This window comes from Doryrhamphus excisus, linkage group LG4 (genome assembly GCF_037039965.1).
Source record: "Doryrhamphus excisus strain RoL-2023G ecotype Guam linkage group LG4, RoL_Dexc_Guam_v1.1, whole genome shotgun sequence".
Classification (NCBI taxonomy): domain Eukaryota; kingdom Metazoa; phylum Chordata; class Actinopteri; order Syngnathiformes; family Syngnathidae; genus Doryrhamphus; species Doryrhamphus excisus.
This window is the reverse complement of record NC_136360.1, coordinates 24,070,676-24,094,616: the sequence shown is the minus strand read 5'-3', so window position 1 is coordinate 24,094,616 and position 23,941 is coordinate 24,070,676. Positions and strand designations below refer to the sequence as shown.

The 23,941-nt window shown below is 42.0% G+C and overlaps 2 protein-coding genes across 4 annotated transcripts; both read right to left on the bottom strand.

Annotated features, from left to right (window-relative positions):
• Positions 1 to 123: 123 nt before the first annotated feature.
• LOC131129222 (afadin- and alpha-actinin-binding protein-like) lies at positions 124 to 9,604 on the bottom strand. Of its 2 annotated transcripts, none has more exons than XM_058072518.2 (14): positions 9,505 to 9,604; positions 7,517 to 7,625; positions 6,871 to 7,028; positions 5,440 to 5,643; positions 5,258 to 5,368; positions 3,983 to 4,118; positions 3,813 to 3,888; positions 3,538 to 3,718; positions 3,305 to 3,452; positions 2,334 to 2,452; positions 2,102 to 2,266; positions 1,922 to 2,039; positions 354 to 495; positions 124 to 293 (listed from the first exon to the last, which is right to left on the bottom strand). In XM_058072518.2, exons 2-14 carry the CDS (start codon positions 7,533 to 7,535, stop codon positions 149 to 151), a joined length of 1,722 nt encoding a protein of 573 aa, XP_057928501.2. In that variant the 5' UTR covers positions 7,536 to 7,625; positions 9,505 to 9,604; the 3' UTR covers positions 124 to 148. The 2 variants fall into 2 exon arrangements, with proteins under 2 accessions (XP_057928501.2, XP_057928503.2); XM_058072520.2 differs by having other exon boundaries at positions 124 to 281.
• On the bottom strand, positions 9,525 to 22,404 carry LOC131129219 (atrial natriuretic peptide receptor 2-like). 2 transcript variants are annotated; one of them, XM_078790432.1, is made up of 24 exons: positions 22,035 to 22,404; positions 21,489 to 21,579; positions 21,168 to 21,300; positions 20,128 to 20,251; positions 19,890 to 19,994; positions 19,665 to 19,767; positions 18,781 to 18,926; positions 18,613 to 18,685; positions 18,401 to 18,545; positions 17,226 to 17,312; positions 17,015 to 17,158; positions 16,815 to 16,936; positions 16,560 to 16,704; positions 15,304 to 15,352; positions 15,134 to 15,241; positions 14,680 to 14,799; positions 14,514 to 14,607; positions 13,039 to 13,126; positions 12,579 to 12,718; positions 12,312 to 12,464; positions 12,122 to 12,220; positions 11,029 to 11,120; positions 10,683 to 10,816; positions 9,525 to 9,640 (listed from the first exon to the last, which is right to left on the bottom strand). In XM_078790432.1, exons 1-23 carry the CDS (start codon positions 22,242 to 22,244, stop codon positions 10,712 to 10,714), a joined length of 2,676 nt encoding a protein of 891 aa, XP_078646558.1. In that variant the 5' UTR covers positions 22,245 to 22,404; the 3' UTR covers positions 9,525 to 9,640; positions 10,683 to 10,711. The 2 variants fall into 2 exon arrangements, with proteins under 2 accessions (XP_078646558.1, XP_078646557.1); XM_078790431.1 differs by lacking the exon at positions 9,525 to 9,640 and having other exon boundaries at positions 9,783 to 10,816.
• Between the last annotated feature and the right edge of the window lie 1,537 nt (positions 22,405 to 23,941).

The window sequence follows — 23,941 nt, the reverse complement described above, 5'->3', positions numbered from 1 at the left end:
TCAATCTCCCATAGAAAACATTGTGTTGACAAGACGACACGATGGCCTCAGTAGACCGCTTCATATAAAAGAATAGAAAGATAAGTCTCAGTAGTTTGGCATGAACTGAGAATTTTGGAAATTTGGTTCCATTCATGGTCCTGATTGCTCAAACTGAGCCCTTTTCTTCCCGCGTGAACATTAGGCCGCTTTGGTCGTCGCCGCTGATCCAACATCTGTGCTGGCCCGATGACGAGCTCGCGTCTCCTGCGTCTTCGGTCCTTCTCTTCGGTTTGGTGGAGCTGCGAGTCACGCTTGCATGTGTCACACAGGTGGAGGAATTGAGTAAAGAGATGGTGATGGACCTTACGTACCTGTTTTCACACATGAGGCTGAGCGTGTGAAGCAGGTTGCATGTGGAAGATGATGTGCTGGGGGCACATCCGGGGGCGGGTGCGGGTGCGGGGGAGGTGGCGCGCCATTCTGGAGGCGATGTTCCACTGAGCTCCATTTCGGCTGCAGGCAGAGATCAGGAAACAACATTGGTTGTCATGAGAAAATTGGATTATTGATCACATTTGAGGACAAATGTGTATATAACTCGGGCAAAGATGATTGAAAATAAACAAGGTTGTTCATTGGTTCCTGATTCCTTAACAATAAAGGAATATTTATGTTTATGACCTTCTAAAGCTTGTTTTTAATGGTATTGGAGTCCTCCAGATATGAAATAACACCCCTATGGTCACCCTTACACTCTTATTACTCACTATAGCCAAAGTGTGGGCCGCGGCCCCCTGGTGGGGCGTGGTGGTACTGCAGGGGGGCAATGAGAGGTCATTAAAAATATTCATTCATTCATTCATTTTCTACCGCTTTTTCCTCACGAGGGTCGCGGGGGGTGCTGGAGCCTATCCCAGCTGTCTTGATTTTTGCAAATATTATTTTAAAAAATATTTTTTTTAATATTTATTGCATGATTTAAAAAATATATTTATAGGCCTAAGTAATAACCTTTTGAGTGTTATTGACCCGTCACAATATTTTAGGAACACTTTTAGGAATACAGTTTATGATTGGAACGTAGCTCTCTGGTCGTCATGCCAGTCTTGGATGCAGTTATGAAAAGTATGAGAATTAATTAAGATGAAAAGTTTGGGCCTCCTTTATCTCCCTGCTTTCATTACAATCCTCAATCTTAATAATAATGATGATAATAAAATAAAATAAAATGAATAATAAGTGCTCTGAGCATTTCGTCTATGTACTGCTCATAGATTTTCAAGTGGGCCCTGAGTTGGTAAAGTTTTGGAATCCCAGCACTCTAGTAAACATAATAGCAGAAAATAAGACTTGTGTGAGTTGCTGTATTTAAACAAATTTGACGTAATTTTTAACAAAATCAAGCACTTTGAGGCATATAACTGGCTAAATGGAGTAAAATACAAATATAAGGCATTCAGAAGACGCCTTGAGAGCCACCACAGGAAGTAGTGTACATAAACCACAATAAAAAAGGAACAAGGGCCTCTCCCAGTGTTAACGTGTGAGTCTCCAGTATAATGTCGTATGTCCCCTTATTATGTCGACTATTTTGGGTAATAAGAGTGGAAAGGTGACTATAGGGGAGTTAGTTCATGTCTAGAGGTGTCTAATAAAGCAAAGAGGCTTTCTGTGCAGTTATTCCATTCATTAAAAAGGAATCAGACTTCAATCATCATGGTCGGGTCTGGAACCAACGAACCACAATAAAGGATGGATGAGTGTATGCATCACGGGTATCAAGATAAATGCTTAAAAACTAATCAAAATGCAAAAAAAAAGACTATTTTCTTCTCGTGTACAACCCACAAGGCATGCTGGGTGTACTCAGCATATACATACATTTGTATTTGTATACAGTTAAATCGGCCCAAGTAAAATGGAGGAGGAAGACACTCACATATCTGAAAGGCACACTGTGACCTGGACCTGGTGGGTTTCTTTGAGTCACCTATAGGGTGCAAGTTTAAAAACTGGTGCTTGAACCACACAGCACGCTCCTCCTCAAAGGTCTTTCTCTGTGACCAAGCAGAAGCACGCGTTAGGACCAAATACTTTCAGCTAAATTCAACACAATCACCTCTTGGCTCAGTCTAATCGCCGCCTCTGTGAAGTTCCTCCTCTCCCGCTCAAACATGTTTCTCTGCTCCTCGAGGATCTTCCACTCATCGAGGAGGCCATCTTTCCCTTGCGGTATGTAGCAGTCGCACGGCACTGTGGTCGTCCCCGTTGTGGTCTCATCGCACTGAGAACAAAAAACCCACTAACAACTATGGCCGTCGTCATCCAAATTGAAATGTGTGCTCTGTCACCGTCAGGATGTAGTCTTTGCACTGCTGCACCTCCAGCTTGAGTTTGTCCAGTTGCTTTGGCGAGTCCTGGGAAACCGTGTCGGGGCTTTCGCTCTCACCTGTCGATGATGCCAATGATTCTGGAAGACAAGAGTCATGGAGGAAAGTGGTATTGTCCACATATGCCCTGAGCAACATTAATAGTACAAGTCCTCATTACATGAAGCATTCTTTCTCAAAAAAAGACTTTTTCGACTTTATTCGTGTGGAATTACAGCGGGGTTTTTTTTTTTTCCGATTCCTGCTGCTGTTTTTTCTTCCAACAATTTCAACTTTTCTTCTTGAAAAAGAAAATGATGACCTTATTCCCATATTATTTTGGTTTTATTCACCTCGTACTTCGGTACATGATAAAAAACGTGATAACAAAACAAACAAAAAAAACTCTATATTAGGAAAGCAGGAAGTGAACAAATGTAACAGTTAGTGATTGTAAAAGTACCAGATGGAGGGGTAGGATTTAATAAGCTTTGCTTCTTCCTACTCTTTTTGGACATGTGGAACTGGGAACTGATTATGGGATGCACTCAATTGGAATCTGATGCATGTTCAAATGAAATTAAACCATTCCCATTATTCCCATAATATTACCACTTCTTCCCTAACCTAATTTTCCATTTATTTCATTTTTGTTCATTTATATTAAGACTTCCTGCGACCCTCGTGAGGATAATCGGTACAAAATGAATGAATGAATGAATGAATATTAAGACTTTGAAAAAAAAATTCTTTAATATTTCAACTTTATGCGACTAAAAGTTTACTCATAATTTATTGTATTTCTTATTTTGGTGGGAAAATTGAAACTGTTTTGGCTAAATATTTTTGCTATTGTATATTTTTGTAAAATTACTGGTTTGGCAAAAAAGCCAACTTTTACACTATTGCTCCCAGTATAAGGGGGGCAAATAGACAAATAGATGTGTTCCCACCTCGGCTGTCCAGTCTGTCCACATGGTTCTGTAGTTGTCTCCACTGGCGTCGAACACTGTTGGTTAACTTCTCCCGTGTGTGAACACTGAACAGCTCCACTGTCTCCTTACCGGAGTCAACCTCTTCATCTCCCTCATCCGAGTCCACCTGCCCAACCCCCCAACAAATATCATCCGTTAGTAAATCCTCATTGGATGAGGACGAAACGTCTTCTGTTTGTTTTTCCACCTACTTCTACAGCACCGTCGTCATTTTTGTCTTCGTTCACAGATGACTTCCTGGAAGCCAGAACGACCGCCATGTCTTTTTTCATCTGCTTCAACACATTTCTCAGTTCTGCATTTTCCAGCAGCAGTTCCCCCTGCCGGTTCTCGTAGTCCCGGAGCAGAGTTTTGTACATGTCGCCCTCATGCCTGCAGAGACGGACAATTCATCCAAGATCAGGTTAAACACTATCGCCCTACTATCTAGAACAGTCCATGTACAGAAGTCAAATGTTCAGCCTACTTTGCTTCAGTCTTTTCAGTCTTCCAGAGGCTCCTCCTGCCGTCAACTCTTCCCAGTTTGTTTGAAACGTCGATGGCTGGAAGCAATGTAGCGCAGGAGGGAAAAACAAGTCAATTTCTTGGGCAAAAGTGGTTTGGTTTGCTTTTACGTGACTTTGCTGGAGATTTCACCTAGTTTCTTCTCCTTCTTGTCAACCAGGAGCTGATTCAGTCGCTCTTTTAGTTTGTTCAGTTCTCGCTCCTTCCTCTTCATCTCGTGATTGTACTGGCTGGCCCGGCTGGAGATGACGTTCTGCAGCCTGTGGATCTGGAACAAAAGAAAATGGGCAGTTTCGTGGGTTAAGATCTCCTATGTGGATCCTATCATATCATAATACAGCAGGCTTTACTAAACGTGCAGTGCCTTGTCGTGCACCAGTTAGCTCTTATTTTTCACATTTTTAATCATTTACAGCTAAACTTTGCAAAAAACTCAAGCACACGTGCGTTGTTATTGCAAGCGGCAACGAGTCAGTTTGCCGTATTTACATATAGCCACTACCGCTCAAAAGTTTGGGATCACTTGGACATTTTTGTGGCTTTTTCCTGGCAGTCCTGCTATGAAGTCCAGCATCCTGAAGTGGCCGCTTCACTGTTGATACCGACACTGGTGATTGACGCCTACTATTTAGTGCAGCTGCCAGGTGACCACCTGTCTTAAACTACACACTCTCACATATTTGTCTGCAGCGTTTTTCTGTCCTTGTTAGACCTAGTTCGTTTTAAGCCGAAAAAAACGGTGCATTTTATCAGAGCTCGGCCTGCATCTTTCCCATTGAAATCCATGCGCCGCAGCAGCCAGGAAGTGAAAAGGCATCTCACCGTGTTATGCACTGAAGGGACATTTTTGGGCATGCACACATGTAAATGCACACACAAAAATGTGCACACACAGTTGAGTTGCAAATTCATTCATTTTCTACCACCTATCCTCACAAGGGTCGCAAGAGGTGCTGGAGCCTATCCCAGCTGTCTTGGGGCGAGAGGCAGGGTCCACCCTGGACTGGTGGCCAGCCAATCCCAGGGCACATATAGACAAACAACCATTCACACTCACATTCATACCTATGGACAATTTGGAGTGGCCAATTAACCTAGCATGTTTTTGGAATGTGGGAGGAAACCGGGAGGAAACCGGAGTACCCGGAGAAAAGCCACGCATGCACGGGGAGAACATGCAAACTCCCCACAGAGATGGCCGAGGGTGGAGTTGAACTTGGGTCTCCTAGCTGTGAGGTCTACGCGCTAACCACTCGACCGCCGTGCAGCCCGACTAACTAGTTCATGGTTATATTAAATTTATGGATAGGCTCCAGCACACTCGTGAGGAAAAGCGGTAGAAAATGAATGAATGAATGGTTCTATTTCTAATAAAATGTTTATGGTTCGAATGAGTTAAAAGAGCACCTCTTCTTTTTCGTTTTTCAGGCAATTCTGCAAGCTCTTCACTTTCAGCTGTAGTTGTCGTTCTCGTTCAAGAAGTCCCGTGTTCTCTCTTTTGGAAAGTTCAAGCTGTTCCTGTAAGAACATGAAATTGGGATCAGTCAGATACTATGGAGGGAAGTGATGTCGTGTATCCCTTTTGTCACCTTCAGCCGTGTGCTGGTGAGCTGCAGCGAGTCCACGTTGTTGCTGGACTTCAGGTGCTCCATCTCCAAGTTCTCCAGGGTTCGGAGGCCCCTGCGGTGCAGCTGAACCAGCTCGTACATGCAGTTGAGCACCGTCACCACGTTCATGTCACAGCCGTCGCCTGACTGCACCCAAACCGGCGCAAGACCGAGCGATAACACCTCCTGAGGGAGGAGGGAAAGCAACATGGCGTAAATCACTGCTTCTCACAGCTTTTAAAGGGGATCTATTGTGTTCATTTTTCAACCATTTGTATTGAGTTGTGGACTCCTATAGAGCAGCTACACACAATAACCTGCAGAGAAAACTTTATATCTTCCAGAATCTGCACCTATTCCAGTTGTATTTCCTTGGATTTGTGCTTCCCTCCAAAACGGTCTGTTTTAACTTCCAGTGTGTCCGACATTAATGCACCTTTATTTCTCGTTCAAGTCCCGTGTGAAATGCCATTGACAGATGAAAATATTTTTATTTGCTCCGATTAATTCTGCCTGAGCTGGCCTCGTAAACGCAGAAGCAGAGCTTGGGAGAAGGGCAGAGAGTATCGTGCCTACAGCCACGCCCACAAGGAAGCCCGCTCCTATGTGACATCACAAAGGAACACTTTTTGCAACGCCCTCTGAAAGCGAGTGTTTTGAGCCATCCCAACTTCATTCAGCACTCACTTCCAAATGTTGCAAACGTCGTTATTTAAAACTTTGGCATTATTTAACATGAGAATAGAACATTCTAACTACTTTTATAGGACAGAAAAGAGGTAAAAGCATAATAGGTCCCTCTACACAGAAACAATACAAGCACTTGATGTTTGCTAAATCCAAGGATGAAGAGTCTTGAACCAGTCATGATGTGCTATATATATCACTATATTGACACGCACTATGGTACCCATTATGGCATTGGATGCTCATATCACCCAGTACTTCGCTACGGGACAAAAAAACAAACCTAAACTATATTAGGAAAGCAGGAAGTGAACAAATGTAACAGTTAGTGATTGTAAAAGTACCAGATGGAGGGGTAGGATTTAATAAGCTTTGCTTCTTCCTACTCCTTTTGGACATGTGGAACTGGGAACTGATTATGGGATGCACTCAATTGGAATCTGATGCATGTTCAAATGAAATGAAACCATTACCATTACACATTACCATTACACATTACGCTTCAATGTACACTACATTACATGATGTTCATATAGTTGATTACGTCAGCACATGTGAGCTCACATGTGAGTGTGAATGGTTGTTTGTCTATATGTGCCCTGTGATTGGCTGGCCACCAGTCCAGGGTGTACCCCGCCTCTTGCCCAAAGACAGCTGGGATAGGCTCCAGCACCCCTGCGAGGTGAGGATAAGCGGTAGAAAATGAATGAATGTGAGGTCACCAACCTGATTGATGTGTGACGCGCATTCCTGCACGTTGTGCTCGGTGCAGAAGTTGGCGAGGACGGAGGACTTCCGGTGCAGGGGCGGCAGCGATTGGTCCGAGTGGCCCATCATGGGGAGCGTTCCGCATTCGACAGTGATGCACTGAACGTCCTTAACGTCTGAGAGAGCAAAGTCGATTAAATGCATGAAAGAGCATGCAGACGGCATGTGGATGGATTGCATCTTTATCATGTTGAACAAACAAACAAAAGTCATGCAATTCAGAAATTGGCCAAAACGTGAGAAATATGCAACCAGCGGATGTTCCATCTATTGGAATGGATGGATGTTCCATCTATTGGAATGGATGGATGTTCCATCTATTGGAATGGATGGATGTTCCATCTATTGGAATGGATGGATGTTCCATCTATTGGAATGGATGGATGTTCCATCTATTGGAATGGATGGATGTTCCATCTATTGGAATGGATGGATGTTCCATCTATTGGAATGGATGGATGTTCCATCTATTGGAATGGATGGATGTTCCATCTATTGGGGTTACTACAGACACATACACTAAAAATAGATGATCTGTGTCTCCTAACAAATGGCTGGTAGCCACTTTGATTCATTATGTCAAGCAATGAAATAACTAACTCACCCAAGGAGAACTCTGGCATTGTCGCAGTGCAGCTTCCAGTGTCTCCAACATCCACTACATGCACACAAGTTCAGTCGTGTGTCCCAGTATCCTCCTACGCAGACCGATCCTGGAATGGAGGGTCAGATTAGCGACACGTAGCCAAGTGCAGCATGGATTACTAGGCTGGTGTGTGTTTCCATGAAGCAACATACTCTGAATGCAAAAAAACAACAACAAAAAAACACCAGACTGAGTGTATGAAGAGGGCAAGAGGGCAGAATCAAGACATTTTATTTCTGCTACGCGTGCAGGATTGCACCAGAATACAATTAAATGCAATTAAAAATACAAAGCAATCAAAAATAACATACACTTGTTGGTTGTTCTGTCAATGGGTCATCATCATCAATTCATTAGAATGATTTCACATTATTTACGGCATTTCAAAATAAAATTCATTCATTCATTTTCCACCGCTTATCCTCGCGGGGGTGCTGGAGCCTATCCCAGCTGTCTTCAGGCAAGAGGCGGCGTCCACCCTGGACTGGTGGCCAGCCAGCCAATCCCAGGGCACATATAGACAAACAACCATTCACACTCACATTCATACCTATGGACAATTTGGAGTGGCTAATTAACCTAGCATGTTTTTGGAATGTGGGAGGAAACCGAAGTACCCGGAGAAAACCCACGCATGCACGGGGAGAACAGGCAAACTCCACAAACAGGGTGGGATTGAACTCGGGTCTCCTAGCTGTGAGGTCGTGCTAACCACTCGACCGCACTAAAAATCCATTTTTGGTTTTGGTTGTGTGGAAGAGATGCACTGGATTTCCTATGGGAATAATTCATTAGCAACGTCGTTACTACGCAGGCTGACTACTTAACAGGTCGGGACTACAGCATCTTACCTGAGTGCTCTAATCCTTGTCTAATCAGGGTGGATTACCCTGATTAGACATATGTTATGCAATATGTTGCTTAACAACAATATGTGCACAGCAACACAATAAATAGAAATATTTTGCACACCTCAAGTTTTGGTAATAATATTTATGCGTTTACTGTTTATAGCTTTCATTCTGTTCCAGTTGGCGAATGAAGTCACCTCAACTTTGCCGAAATGACAAAGTGCAGCGGAACCTCGGTTAGCGTGTTTGATAGTTATTGTTGAAGATTTACGGCCTCGGTTTGAGTATATTTTCCGCTCATCTTCCAATATGGTTATTCATGTTATGAATACACCGCATGGGTCCGACTGTTCTTAATGGATTTTTATCACTAAATAAAATCTTGTTAGCAGCCTATTAGCTTGCTGACACATGGAAAGAGGAACACCCGTCGTTGTAGAATTGCACTTTTATGTTCCTGTAATTCTGCTTATACTGTTTTCTACAATTGAAGTTTGTAATAAAATATATATTTAAATTTAAAAAAAAAGAAACACTCTAGTTCTTTGCTAACTCACGCTGTTATGTGGCTGCAAGCTGAAACAATTTTTCTTTTTCTGCAAATCCCGGTTGCATCTGTGTTATGCCGTTTGTGTTTTTTTGCTTTTGGGCCTGTCACCGTAGCGGTAAACGCAACTGATAACAATCCAAAAAGCAATTTAAACGTACCTTTTAGTGGGAATTGTACAAACAAGGTGAGGAAACGCTTAAACTACAATGAAGCCGACAACTGCTTTTAAGCTAGCTAACTAACTTTCCAACAAGGCAAGAATGCGACATAATACGTATTTGTTTGGGACAAGTGTGTCATTAAACGTGACGTGGTTGATGTCATGAGGTAATAAGCGTGAGGTAAGGACTCATCTTGTCACAATCATCACATTTTACAACTTTAACCAGAGCTGGAAAAAAGGCTAATTTGAGTTCAGGTTCAGGTTGGCTTCGACCCCTCCATGACTGGAATCTTTCTATTATTGTTCGCATAATTAGGTGTGTACTCAAATACACATTTTAAAGATGGAAAAAAGCAAGTAAAAGAGGTGTTTGTATACTTACAAAATATCATTTTTCGTTGCCTCGCCTCTACCGGCTTCGTGAGCAGGTCTCATCCTTCCCAACGACATGACGTTCAGCCTGGAGTCCATTCAGCCTGGAGCGAGGCAAGCGGCGCGCGGATTGGCTGTCACGACGCCTAGCAACGAACAACAAACCATTTGATTGGTTCGTGGATTTAGCGCCCTTGCAGTATCAGTGCCTTCTTCAAATAACCTTTTCACTTGGCCTGAGAGTGCTTAACAAACTACACATTACAACCGTTGATTGTTGAAGGTGGTATCATTTTAATATTTATATTTATTACGGTTTACTGTGTGTACAGAAATGATGTACTCATATTTCAGACAAGACACCATATGTCAATATTGGCTATTTGAATATGATCTCTGTAAATTGAATTGATACACTGTTCAGACAGAAATACATTTGTTAAAATGAATATACATTGCAGATAAATACCAAAGTTAAATTATGTCTCAAAAGTTATTTCATATGTATTTTTGTTTACATAAAAAGTCAGTGTGGAAATAAAAATACAATTAAAATAATTGCTAAATAAATAAACGATCATTTTAACTAAATTACAAAAATGGTTTGTGCACACAAAATAATATGAGAAATAAATAAGAAAAAACAAAAATAAATGAAATAATAATAAATTGATAATAATTAGGAAATAATTAACACAATTATGAAAGAAAAAGCTTAGTGCGCATAAAATAATTTCAATTTATTGTGACATGTTAATAAAGATGTGTTCTTCATGTTATCATTTCATCGTGTATGTTTTTAAATGCATGAACTTAATGTACAAGAACAAAGCAAAGCACCCACCACCGAAAACTACAACCACAATAATAAACAGCCGGTTACATGAAAGTTAAATGGCAGGTGTCGCTAATGTTGCGGTAATTCAGAGAGGAAAAGTACACACAGAGGAATAAAACTAGAAGTGGCCGGGCTTTGGGTTACATCAAATCAGCAGAAGAAGGAGACAACGGGACGACGGGACAACGGGTCAACAGGACAACGGGACAACAGGACAACGGGTCAACAGGACAATAGGACAACGGGACAACAGGACAACAGGACAACGGGACAACAGGTCAACGGGACAACGGGACAACGGGACAACAGGACAACAGGACATGGCGTTATTGCACATGATGAAACAGTACATCATCTCCACATGGCGCTACACTGGCTTTCAGTCACTAACTGGCACGGGACCATCTCTGGGCGTGCTAAGCAGCGGATCTGTGCGCTGGTCCCTCTTGGCCTCCAGCCACCATGTTGTCATGTCACCTTTGCCCTGTCGGAGGTCGATAACAACAATGAGAGCAAGGCCGGGGTCGTGTTGGTGCTTAGAATTTTCAATAAATCAATAGGCTCTTAATGGAAGGGCGGGGCAGGTCACGCCCGACCCTTCCCCCTCCTCCACAAATCACACGTGCAACACCCCAAACGGAGCTCTTCTAAGCTTACAAAGACAAGACCTGCTTGAGCATTCACACGAAGGAGTACCTTGACATTTAGTGTTCCTCTGCAGGTGAGAATGTATCCTCTCAAGGTGTGGAGCAGGTCAGCAGTGGCCCCGCTCACCTGGATCTTTAAAGCTTGGCACGACCCCCCAAAAAACAAACATCCATTTGGGTAGGTTAGCTCATTGCTGCTGTGTGTGTAGTGCAGAGTGTTGAGTGTTGGTGAGCTTTGAAGACCAAATGCCGACCACAAAGTGATGGAAGTGGAAAAAAAAGACGACTTATATTTTTACATTCTTTTTTAAATTATATAGACATAATATATAACATCCTTGTATTTTTGTATTATACATGTAGTTTTTATATCTTTATTTTATTTATATTATATGTATTTATATGTACATATTAGATATATTATAAATATTTTTTTTAATACTATACATAGTAAAATATTGAATATATATACATACATACATATATATATCACATCCTTTTCCCTAACATCATTTTTTAATATATATGTAGTTATTCTATTTATATTTTATTATATTTATTTATTGTTATACACATATTAGATATGATTATGAATATATTTCTTATTTATATTTTTAAAGTATACATTATTAGTATAATATTGTATATATATATAATGTGTATATGTACACATTTATGCATGCAATTGATGGCAAAAAAACTTTTTAAATTATATATACATAATATATAACATCCTTGTATTTTTTTAATATATATGTAGTTTTCCTATTTTTATTTTATTTGTATTATATTTATGTGTTTATTGTTATACACATATTCAATATATGATGAATATTATTTGTTATTTATATTTTTATTATATATTTATTTTTTATTAGTATATATAAATATGTACATGTACGTATACATTTATGCATTATAATTGATGGCAAAAAAACCCTCAAATCATAATAGCCAGAATTTTTTTGTAAAAGACGGGAAAAAAGGAATGTCAATTGTATATTCTAAAACTTTAACGTCATCATCCACTATCATCCACCAAGTAAACTAAAATTGAAGAACTGAAGGTGACTAATGTGAAGGTCTACATATTTATGATATTGTTTATATTTCCTCTTGATAAAAGTTGACTTCTTCATTACCTTCGCTGGTTGATTCCATCCGTGACGCCGTGTTGACGGTGTCCCCAAACAGGCAGTAGCGTGGCATTTTAGTCCCAACCACACCAGCCACAACAGGTCCTGATGGAACAAAGATAGAATCTGCATATGAAGAGGAAGAGGAAGAGGAAGAGGAAGAGTAGGTGGAGTGGAGACGCAGGTGTGAAGGTACCTGAGTGGATGCCTGCACGGATCTTCAGCTGGGTGTCGGGCTTGTGTGGGATCTTGAAGGTGTGGCAAACGTTGACGAGATCCAAGGCCATGCTGGCTATCTCCCCCGCGTGATTGATGCCATTCTCTTGGGGGACGCCCGAGACCACCATGTCTGCGTCGGCCAGCGATGATGATTATCCCACATCCGTTCCAACATTTATAACGGCTAACTCGTGGTTTTTCCAGGACGAAAAAGGAACGTGTAATTAGGCAAACATCCACTTACAAGCGTCGCCGATCGTCTCCACTTTGTAGACGTCGTAATTATCGATGATGTCGTCGAAAGTGGTGTAGAGCTGGTTGAGGAAGTCCACGACCTGATGGGGTGTGCTGGCCCCCGACAGCTGAGTGAAGCCCACAATATCGCTGGCAGAGGAGACCAATGGTGAGGAGGTCTGTTTACCACCTTATGAATACACTAGTAACATTATTAGAGCCCCCTGGACATGAAATAACAGCCCTACAGTCACATAACATAACATAGACATTAAAAAAGGTAACCTGTGTTCTACCGCTGATTACTAAAGACTGGAAAAAGGCAGAAACTTTTTTTAGTCTAATGCTTCTTTTGGTATGTGCCATATCTAGCCATATCATACCTAGAACACAATATTACGTGTGCCTTGAAAAATAGGTCAAAATCATCACTAATGGCCGACGCGTGATATTCAGAGCTGCTCCCAAACCTGAAGTAGACAGTCGCATTGGAGAAGCTTTGCGCTTCTGCAGTTTGGCCTTGGCGGAGGTCATCAGCCACCGGCTTTGGTAACATGCCTGCAGGGGAGAGTTGCAATGGGGAAGTTGATTCACCACTGGGGGGCAGCAAAGTCAAGTCTGTCCTGAGACATTGTCTTTACTGGCTTTAGATACGGTGGATTTATATATGATGGATTATATACGTTGGATTTATACACGATGGATTTATATACAGTGGATTTATATATGCTGCATTATATACAGTGGCTTTATATGCAGTGGATGTTTTATGGTGGATTTATATACAGTGGATTTATATATGCTGGATGTTTTATGGTGGATTTATATACAGTGGATTTATATATGCTGGATTATATACATTGGATTTATACACGATGGATTTATATACAGTGGATTTATATACATTGGATTTATATATGCTGGATTATATACAGTGGATTTATATACGGTGGCTATATATACAGTGGATTTCTATATGGTGAATTTATATACAGTAGATTTATATACATTGGATTTATACATGGTGGATTTATATACAGTGGATTTATATACGGTAGATTTATATATGGTGGATTAATATACAGTGGCTTTATATACAGTGGATTACGGTGGCTTTATACACAGTGGATTTACGTATATACAGTGGCTTTATATACAGTGGCTTTATATACGGTGGCTTTATATACGGTGGATTAATATACAGTGGCTTTATATACAGTGGCTTTATATACAGTGGATTACGGTGGCTTTATACACAGTGGATTTACGTATATACAGTGGCTTTATATACAGTGGCTTTATATACGGTGGCTTTATATACAGTGGCTTTATATACGGTGGCTTTATATACGGTGGATTAATATACAGTGGCTTTATATACAGTGGATTTATATACAGTGGCTTTATACACAGTGGATTTATATACGGTGGCTTTATATACAGTGGATTTATATACATTGGATTTATATACGGTGGCTTTATATACAGTGGATTTATATATAGTATATTTATATCAGGTGGCTTTATATACATTGGATTTATATACGGTGGCTTTATATACAGTGGATTTATATACATTGAATTTATACACAGTGGCTTTATAAACGGTGGATTTATATACGGTGGCTTTATATACAGTGAATTTATATACAGTGGCTTTATATACGGTGGATTTATATACAAAAATATACAATGTACAATAATGGGCAGTTTTTCAAATATAATATTATACAGTATGCAATACATTACTACCATAATTGGTATGCTATTTTTGGTCTTTGCAGCCAACCCTCCCTATCCTTTCTCCACTGTTTGGGGGCAGCAGTTTCCAAAGTCTACAGGGTCAAGTGCAACAAATTCTGCCTATCAACAAAATGGTGACAGGCGGATGACTGCTTTTCTTAAGGATTGGTGCAAAGCTTGGTCGGAAGCGTGCGGTTCTTACTGTACAACAAGCGGTCCGTCTTCTGTTTCTCTTGAAGAAGGTCTTGCGTTCTCTCAGCAACGATGGCCTCCAGATGTTTGCTGTACTTCTCCATCTGCAGTGGGCCAAAGCCTTGCTGTTGCGTAGCACGGAACAAGTAGGCAACGTGTACGAGAAGGACTTTTACCAGGTTCATCATCATGTCCACGGGGCTGACTTTATGGGGGTTCATCTTGTCCAGCATCTTCTTCACCTGCTCGAACGTGGGCCTCGTGGCGATGTTGTGAGACCAACACCGCTTGATAAGCTGGGGGGGGGGGGGGGGGGGGGGACTTCAAGATACTTTTATGCTACTACGTGATATTATTTTGTGTATTCTATAAATAAAACTTTCTGGTCATATTTTTGACGTATCCTCATAGAATTACAGGTGCTAAACCTCAGGTGCTTATATTTATATTCAAAAACACGCATGTCGTTAAAAGAAGAGGCTTCGCTACACATCTTAAAATGAGTTCTGCCAACTACCATTTTGGTCTTCAGCAAATAGACTAACCTAGCATGATGCTAAACTGTGACTGTAATGTTGGTAGTACCGCAGCTACGCACTGCTGTACCTAATATAATGGACTGTGACGCACCTCACAGTAGTCTTCCTGGCTGGGACAGTCCAAGTCGCTTTTCCCTGCTTTGAGTTCCGGCAGAGGGGGGCGCCACGAGATATCCATCCTCACTCCCTCCACCTGGTCCTGTTGCAGGCAAGGCCGTGAAAGAATGGGTCCCGATGCCAAGGGGAGGCCGCCACACTCACCGAGATGAGGTCGGAACGCGTGGCTATCTCAATCAGGATCATGGCGTAGCTGAGAGAAAAAAGGCCAAAAGGTTGACGCGTCTCACGCCTCTTTCAACATTCTTCCACCGCAGGAAGTATTGTGCACAACAGGGCTAATTTGTGACATATTATGTCTCATATGTCTTATTTTCTCTTATTTTGTCCACTATGTTGTGCAATAGGAGGGTAAAGGTGACTATAGGGGTATTATGTCATGTCTACAAGACTCTAATCATTTTAAAAAGCAGATTTAGAAGGTGGCTAACAGGTTTTCCATGTCTTCTCTTCTCTTATTATGCTTACTTTATTGGGTAATAGAAGAGTAAAGGTGACTATAGGGGTGTTATTTCATGTCTATAGGGCTCTAATGTTAAAAAGTGGATTTAGACCATTATAAACAGCTTTTGTATGCTCTAACCACAAAGACAATGTGATATGTAGTATTCTACACTGGTCACTAGGTGTCAGTAATGTTACATTGATGAGATAATAGCCACCAGAACAGGAAGGACCTCTCCCGGTGCTAATATGTGTGAGATGTTATGTCTCATATTTTCTCTTATTGTAGCTACTATATTGTGCAATAGGAGTGTAAAGGTGACTATAGGGGTATTATTTCATGTTTATAGGGCTCTAATAATGTTAAAAAGCAGATTTAGGGAGTCATGCTCTAAACACAAAAAAAGTATGATATAGGGCAGGGGTGCTCATTAAGTCGATCGCGATCTACCTATGGACAATTTGGAGTGGCTAATTAACCTAGCATGTTTTTGGAATGTGGGAGGAAACCGGAGTACCCGGAGAAAACCCACGCATGCACGGGGAGAACATGCAAACTCCACACAGAGATGCCCAAGGGTGGAATTGAACTTGGGTCTCCTAGCTGTGAGGCCTGCGGGCTAACCACTCAACAATTTCCGAGTTATTTTCTCTTATTATGCCTACTGTACTGTGATTGGTTGGCGACCAGTCCAGGGTGGAGCCCGCCTGGGATAGGCTCCAGCACCCACCCTCGTGAGGATGAATGAATGTCTACTGTATTGAATAATAGGAGTGTGAATGTGACTATAGGGGTGTTATTTCATGCCTGGAGGGCTCTAATCATGTTAGAAACTGTGTAGTACAACATGTATAGTACACGTAGTACAGGCGTATTTTTACTCTAAACTTGGGTGAAATGGAGCAAGCACTTTGCCGTGAGAGGTCTGCCGGATAACGTAGCATTCCAAACCAACCTGTAGACGTCTGCCGCTGCCGTCCCGGTCACGCTGCTTCCCAGGAAGACCTCTGGAGCGTAGTAGATGTGGTTGACGTCCCTGCAGGTGAAGCCATTACCGACGGCATCAAAGTCCTCCTTCCTGTACAGCGTGAGGCCGTAATCTGAGGAGTCCAAGCAACCACCACGTCGCCAGCATGCGGTCAGCGTGTTATCGGTCAGGTAAGTAATAGCGTAGGCAACACAGTGGAGTGCTAAAGTTTCTTTGACATACCCGAGATCTTGCACACCCAGCGGTCATCAATAACACAGTTCCTGGAGTGGAGCCTCCCATGAAACATCTTGTGTTGGTGCAGGTAGGACATCCCACGGGCAACATCAGTAGCGAAGGAAAGTCTGCGTAGCACCACCATCTTTTTAAACGTGCATTTGTAAGGGCTGCATTAAAAAAAGAAAAAGCCCCCCCCCCCTCACCTGAAACCCCAGTTGATAGGAATGTCATCGTTGAGGAGAACATCAGACAGGCTTCCTTTGGGGCAGTGCTCCGTGATGATGCTCACATAGGGAACCTCAATGGAACCCCCGATGAACTTACAGATGTTAGGATGGTCCAGCTGCCTGAAAGGGGGACCAGCATCGAACCGCTGTAGAATCCTCCAATGTGTCACATGGTATCTTCCCTCACCTGACCTCTTTCACTTCCTTCCTGATGCTTTTGGAAAGAGTGAAGTGTTTCTTTTGGACGTGTTTGACTGCGACGGTTCTCCCATCGCTAGAAGAACATTGAAATGGAAGATCAAGTAGAACGTCAAGCAAATTGCATTCAAAGTAGAAATAAATGAAAAGGCTGAAATGGAAAATCCATGACTCCACTGGATGGCTTCATTCCAAACTACAAGACAAGGTCAAAGATCCTGCTGCCTTTTCAGGACTGGCTGCAAAGCCACTAGTCAAAGATCCTCTACATCACAGGAGTGCTCTGGTCATTTTAGGACTTCCTGCAAAACTGGCCGCCAAAGATCCTCTATGTCAGTCATTCCCAAAATGTGGCCGTGGTGGTACTGCAGTTGGGTCATGAGAGGTCATAAAAATACGATTTATTTATTTATATTAGTCATTTATTTATTCATTTAGTTTTCATTTGATTCATTTATTAATTTGATAATTTAATGATTTATTCATTCATTCATTTTCTACCGCTTTTTCCTCACGAGCGTCGCGGGGGTGCTGGAGCCTATCCCAGCTGTCTTGGGTGAGAGGCGGGGTACACCCTGGACTGGTGGCCAGCCAATCCCAGGGCACATATAGACAAACAACCATTCACACTCACATTCATACCTATGGACAATTTGGAGTGGCTAATTAACCTAGCATGTTTTTGGAATGTGGGAGGAAACCGGAGTACCTGGAGAAAACCCACGCATGCACGGGGAGAACATGCAAACTCCACACAGAGATGCCAGAAGGTGGAATTGAACCCTTGTCTGCGCGCTAACCACTAGACCGCCGTGCCGCCCGTTTGGGAAGCCCCGTTCTAGATGATGACAGTCCTCTATTGTTTTTCAGAAGTGACTTCCAAAGATCATCCAAAGATCATCTGTATAACAGGGGTGCTATTCTGGTTTTAAGGACCTAGTCAAAGATCTTCTATCGCGCTCTGCCTTGTTTTAGTACCGACTGCAAAAATGTGAGTCAGAGATCCTCTATGATGACAGACTATTTTCAAGAATCTATTGCAAAGATCCTCCTCCTTTAATGACTTAGTGCAGAGTGGTGTGACGTCATTGACGGGCCTCCACATGAACAGGCCTGCTGTCTTAGCAGCGAATACTAAACCTCGGTCCCGGGTCTGGGTCTTACTAGATGCCAGGTTGGATGAAGCCTTGCTTGAAGAAGGCGTTGACGCCGGTGCAGAGGGTAATGTCCGTCAGCTGACTGACATTGGAGGTACTCTTCCCGTTGTGGGGAGTGTTTGCACTGCCAAAGTCTGTACCACACAGTCTACCTGCAGCATCAACACAAGTACTGCACTAAGTACCCACAATGCATTTCATAAACTTCTTCTTCCTCACCGAATATTAAACTCTTGTAGTTAATGATCCAGCTTTCGTCCCAAAACATCTTCTGCTTCTGGTACTGGAGCCACTGCAGGGAAGGAAGGACGTTAGGATAAACATTTACACATCTGTGTGTGTGTGTGGGAGGGGGGGGGGGGGGGGGGGGGGACTTAACACGCTCACCACCATGGTTAGGATGAAGCCGGCGCTGAAAAGAGCGACAGGAAGGCCGATGGACACCTTGATGGCAACGGACATGGGACAGATGCCGCAGTCCGCAGGACAGTTGAGACAGGTCTCCTCCACCTCGCAGACGTCATCGCCGCACACTGACCGTACAGTGGAAAAGTGGTGACAACAATATGGCGTCACGATGACCGGACTGGTCAAATACGCGTCATTCTACTTCATCACCATGCTGGTAGTGCTAGCATAGCACAACATGATTATGATTATGATTATGATTATGATTGTGATTACGATTGTGGTTATGATGATGATTATTATTATTATTATTATTATTATTATAATATTATTATAAGAAACAAACAACACAATGAATATGGTTGTCATTTTTGGAAAATTATAACTGCAGAAAAAAGTTCAAATGTTACAAAAATAAAGTAAAAATATTATGAGGAAAAATTTATTCATTTTTGTAGAATAGCATTGAAAAATGTAAGACAAAATATGTTATTATTACTATTATTATTATTGTAAAATTTTGTAAAAGTTGGTAAATTATGAGAAACAAAACTAAATACATTTGTAATTCTTAAAAAAAAATCCAAAAAAAAGGTTGAATATTACGGGAATTAAGTCATATTTATGAGACAAAAATTTAGAAGAAAAACGTGGAAATAGTTGTAAAAAAATGTAAAAATCAGAAATGGGGGAGGGGGGAAGACTAGTAAAGTGACCCCTTTGCCACTTTGTTGGTCAATGACGTTACCACGGTTACATAAACGTACCCCCAATCAAGCACGAGGAATAATACAATGGGTTGGCCTGCAGGCCCATAATTCCACCCAGTGAGTCGGACTAAGAATCAGCAAGGTCACACTGACCTTGAGCGCTAACAACCAGCACTTTGGATTCCAAAGCTGCGTGCATCTTTCCAATTTTGATGTGAGCGATGACCGACGTGACTCCCACATGGATCAGCACCACCTGGACGGAGACCCCCCCCCCCCCCCGCCCCACACACAGTCATGTGACAACCCACATGGTGAAAATGTGTGAAATGCTAAAAGTATGGCTATGTACACACAATATGAAAAAATGCTGTTCACCTTTGACGTCCAATATTTCTGACTCATCCTGCCGGCTTTGGAAACGGTATGCGTGACTATTTTGCCGTCGTCAGGAATCCAGGGGCCACAGATGCCGCCTTGTTTCTGTAAAAAGTTGCTCAGAAATGTGTGCCTCACTCCCGGGACAGGTGAATTGTTCCGATAAAAGAGTCAACATTTGTCTGAAAGGTATTCAAGGAAGAAAAGTGTCTCCAAAGGGAGGTTGCGCAACACTGACCATGAGGCCCAGAGGACAGGAGTGAATGTTGGCGTGATAGACGCAGCAGTTGATTTCGTTGGCGTTGTTCCAGTTTGACGGACACTCGTGCTCGTCGCAAAACCTCTTGGCCTCCGCAGCGTCACTGGGGCGCAAAGAATGCTACCAAGATTAGCCATTTGGTAGCAATCACCAGGTCAGCTACAGTACATACCCATGTCATGTATCATCATATTTGCACCACTCCACATCACCATTACATGCCATGTATCATCACATTTGCACCACTCCATATCATGCTTATATAAAATATATCATCATGTGTGTCGTGTATCATCTATTTGTACCACTTCATGTCATGTATCATCATATTTGCACCTCTCCACATCATGATTACATGTCATGTATCATCATATTTGCACCACTCCACATCACCATTACATGCCATGTATCATCACATTTGCACCACTCCATATCATGCTTATATAAAATATATCATCATGTGTGTCGTGTATCATCTATTTGTACCACTTCATGTCATGTATCATCATATTTGCACCTCTCCACATCATGATTACATGTCATGTATCATCATATTTGCACCACTCCATATCATGTTTACATGTCATGTACCATCGTATTTGATCCACTCCATATCATGAGATGTTATATATCATGTATGATTATATTTGTACCACTCCATATCATGTTTACATGTCATGTACCATCATATTTGCACCACTCCATATCATGAGATGTTATATATCATGTATGATTATATTTGTACCACTCCATATCATGTTTACATGTCATGTACCATCATATTTGATCCACTCCATATCATGAGATGTTATATATCATGTATGATTATATTTGTACCACTCCATATCATGTTTACATGTCATGTATATCACATTTACAACGCAGAACATATTTACACATTTGGGAACCCACCAAGCAGTGTGCCGTGTGTGGTTGTGTGTGTGGTTGTGTGTGTGTGTGTATGTGAACAATGTGGGCGTGGTCGTTTAAGATTGCAGGTGATTACATAACACGCTCACCTGAACTGGAAAATCTTGTTGCTGACGGCGTAGTCGTAGAAAGAATCTGAAGCTGTGACGGTGTACGAGACGTTGAACTCCTCGCCATTGGTGACTTTCTCCGGAGGACGTTGCACCCAAGCCATCTCCAGCCCTGACGCAACAACAGCAACATTAATAAAACATTTATACATACACACAGAAAAATATGTATAAGATGTATAAGCTTAAGAGTAACAATTGTTTTCTATGATCACATTACTCGGGAAGTTGTTCCAAGTGACAAAAAACATTTCTGGTAGCTGCTCAAATAATAATAATCATCATCATATGAACACATACCACCGCAGCTTATCATGTTGTAATCATTGGGGTTGTTGATTGGCCAGCAGTCGTACTCGGTGTTGTCCAAGTCATGCCAGCAATGAACGCCCTGCGGACGGAAAGACGAGGAAACAAAGATAAACAAAGATATGAACCCCCCATATCTTCCTGTTAGCTTCTCTTAGGAATGGAATATTTTCAAGCGTTTACTCAAAACGGTGTGGAAAATATAATAAGTCTAATAAGTCTAATAAGTCTAATTACTATTTACATAGTAATTAGACTTTTACACATATAAAATATAGCAGAGAACTGAAAAATATCAATGTTACCATGTTAGTATGGTTTCATTACTGATTACTACCCTCGGTATTGATACACCCACTCCAAATTCCTACTAGCCAACCAGCAAAGAAAGGTGACATATAGATGTCCAATAAATATTGGCTGATTTGAAGTCAGATACACACCACATATGCACATAAAATAGTACTTAGCATTGTATCTATGTTGCAAAAAAGATGACCAGACATGGAATGAGACAATAAAAGGGTGACAACTCACCAGAAGGAAGAGCAAGTACAAGGATGCTGTTCTCCACATAGCCATCATCAGTCTGGAAGCCTTGGTGGAACACCTCAGACGTGACTGAGACGCTGACCTAATGTGTGTGTGTGTGTGTGTGTGTGTGTGTGACCTTTTCCACCTGCACCAATCTCTTCTGTGCCCCCCAATTGTCCAATCAGATGAAGTGGCCCTCCAATCAACGTTCATCAAGTTACGAAAGGAGTGTTTGTGTTTGTGTTTGTGCGTACACGACTTTGGCTGAAATGCTCACAAATGATTGGCTTTCATCCAAATCAACAACTCCATTGGTGGCATTTATCCCTGCTGAACATGATTAGAATCCCTCCTCCATTTTGCTCACAGCGCATGATGATGATGATGAAGATGGTGAGGCTCAAGTTAAGCATCCTTTCCATCTGTAGTCCTTAATGTGAGCCAATGGCGCTTAAAGGGATTCCTTATTGTGTCCATTTTTATTTTTACCTTATTAGTAAATATATACATTTAAAATGTATTTAATACACTTTCAATAAAATAAATGGAAAACTGAAAAGCAACATTTACTGTATTTGTGACTCGCCCCTGAGCAATCACAACAAGGCAGGCGTGGTCGGTGAACGAGGCTGCGGAATCAGAGCGTGTTAGCCAACAGGAGAAGAATGCAGATTTGTTCTAGAAACTTACTATAGTACCCCACTGGGATTTGAACAGAAAATGGGTGGAATTCCAGCCAATGTTCTAATTAGTAGCGTCCACATGCAGTAAAAAGTCCACCACCGCAGTTTGAAGTTGATGTCTGGAAGGCTTTGCTCCTCTGGTGCAGCATCTTCTGCATGGAAAGCACTTGAATGGCGCACCAACTCCACACGCTGACCTTTTACGAGTCAACTGCGGCATGGAAAAGCCTCGACTTAAAAGGATTACAACCAAAGTGCCTTTTTTGTTTGAAACGATAACTCTTCAAAGCACTTTAGCCAGAAAAAAATTCCGTGGTTGCTTGTTTGATGTGAAGTTCAACTGAAGCACTTTGTGTCGCTTCCACTTCAACGGAACGAGCGGAAAACGAAAGGTCAGTCAATAAATAGCCCGAGCAGACGCAAACTACACCCGAATGTCGACTCTTGAGTGGAAGATATCTCGAGGAGTCTGGTGTGATTGACAGCTGATAATTGGGAATGGCTGTTGTTTTTCTGCAAGATGCATCACAACAAATTCACACATTCGCAAAGACTTTATCGTGTTCGTCAAGGACTTGAGTCAACAAAACTCGAGTCTTTGTCGAGCCCCGGTGAGTCAGTACCCGTCAAGTAACTAAAGTACCCGTCGAGCACTCGTCAGTCAGGGAAACTCGAGTACTCATCAAGCACTCGTGAATCAGGGAAGCTCAAGTACCCATCGAGCACTCGTGAGTCAGGGAAAGTCGGGTCTTCGTGGAGGACCCGAGCAAGTGGAAACAAGTATCTTCAAGTACCAGACCCGTGACCCAGTGAAACGTGAGTCTTTAATCTTTAGTGAAACGTACAACTCTGGGTCATAACACTAGCATTTGTGAAGAAATTGAAATTGAAGTCTTTGCTGAGCACCTGTGAGTTTATGAAATTTGAGTCTTCTTCTAGCAGCCATGAGTTCATGAAACTCGAATATTTACACAGTCTTTGTCAAACACCCGTGAGTCAGTGAGTGGAGTCTTGGAAGACTCGTGAGTCGGTGAGTGGAGTCTTGGAAGACCCGTGAGTCAGTGAGTGGAGTCTTGGAAGACCCGTGAGTCAGTGAGTGGAGTCTTGGAAGACCCGTGAGTCCGTGAGTGGAGTCTTGGAAGACCCGCGAGTCCGTGAGTGGAGTCTTGGAAGACCCGTGAGTCGGTGAGTGGAGTCTTGGAAGACCCGTGAGTCCGTGAGTGGAGT

Bases quoted from the DNA above. Each gene is read 5' to 3' on its own strand.
- LOC131129219 (XM_078790432.1), bottom strand. From the start codon at position 22,244: ATGAACGTTGATTGGAGGGCCACTTCATCTGATTGGACAATTGGGGGG. The intron at 19,768-19,889 runs GTGAACAGCATT...GTCTCCGTCCAG, and splicing joins AGAAATATTGGACGTCAAAG to GTGGTGCTGATCCATGTGGG. The intron at 12,719-13,038 runs GTTTGGGAGCAG...CTCCTCTGCCAG, and splicing joins AATGCGACTGTCTACTTCAG to CGATATTGTGGGCTTCACTC.
- LOC131129222 (XM_058072518.2), bottom strand. The intron at 3,453-3,537 runs GTAGGTGGAAAA...GGGGTTGGGCAG, and splicing joins ATGACGACGGTGCTGTAGAA to GTGGACTCGGATGAGGGAGA. The intron at 294-353 runs GTACGTAAGGTC...GACACATGCAAG, and splicing joins AGCCTCATGTGTGAAAACAG to CGTGACTCGCAGCTCCACCA.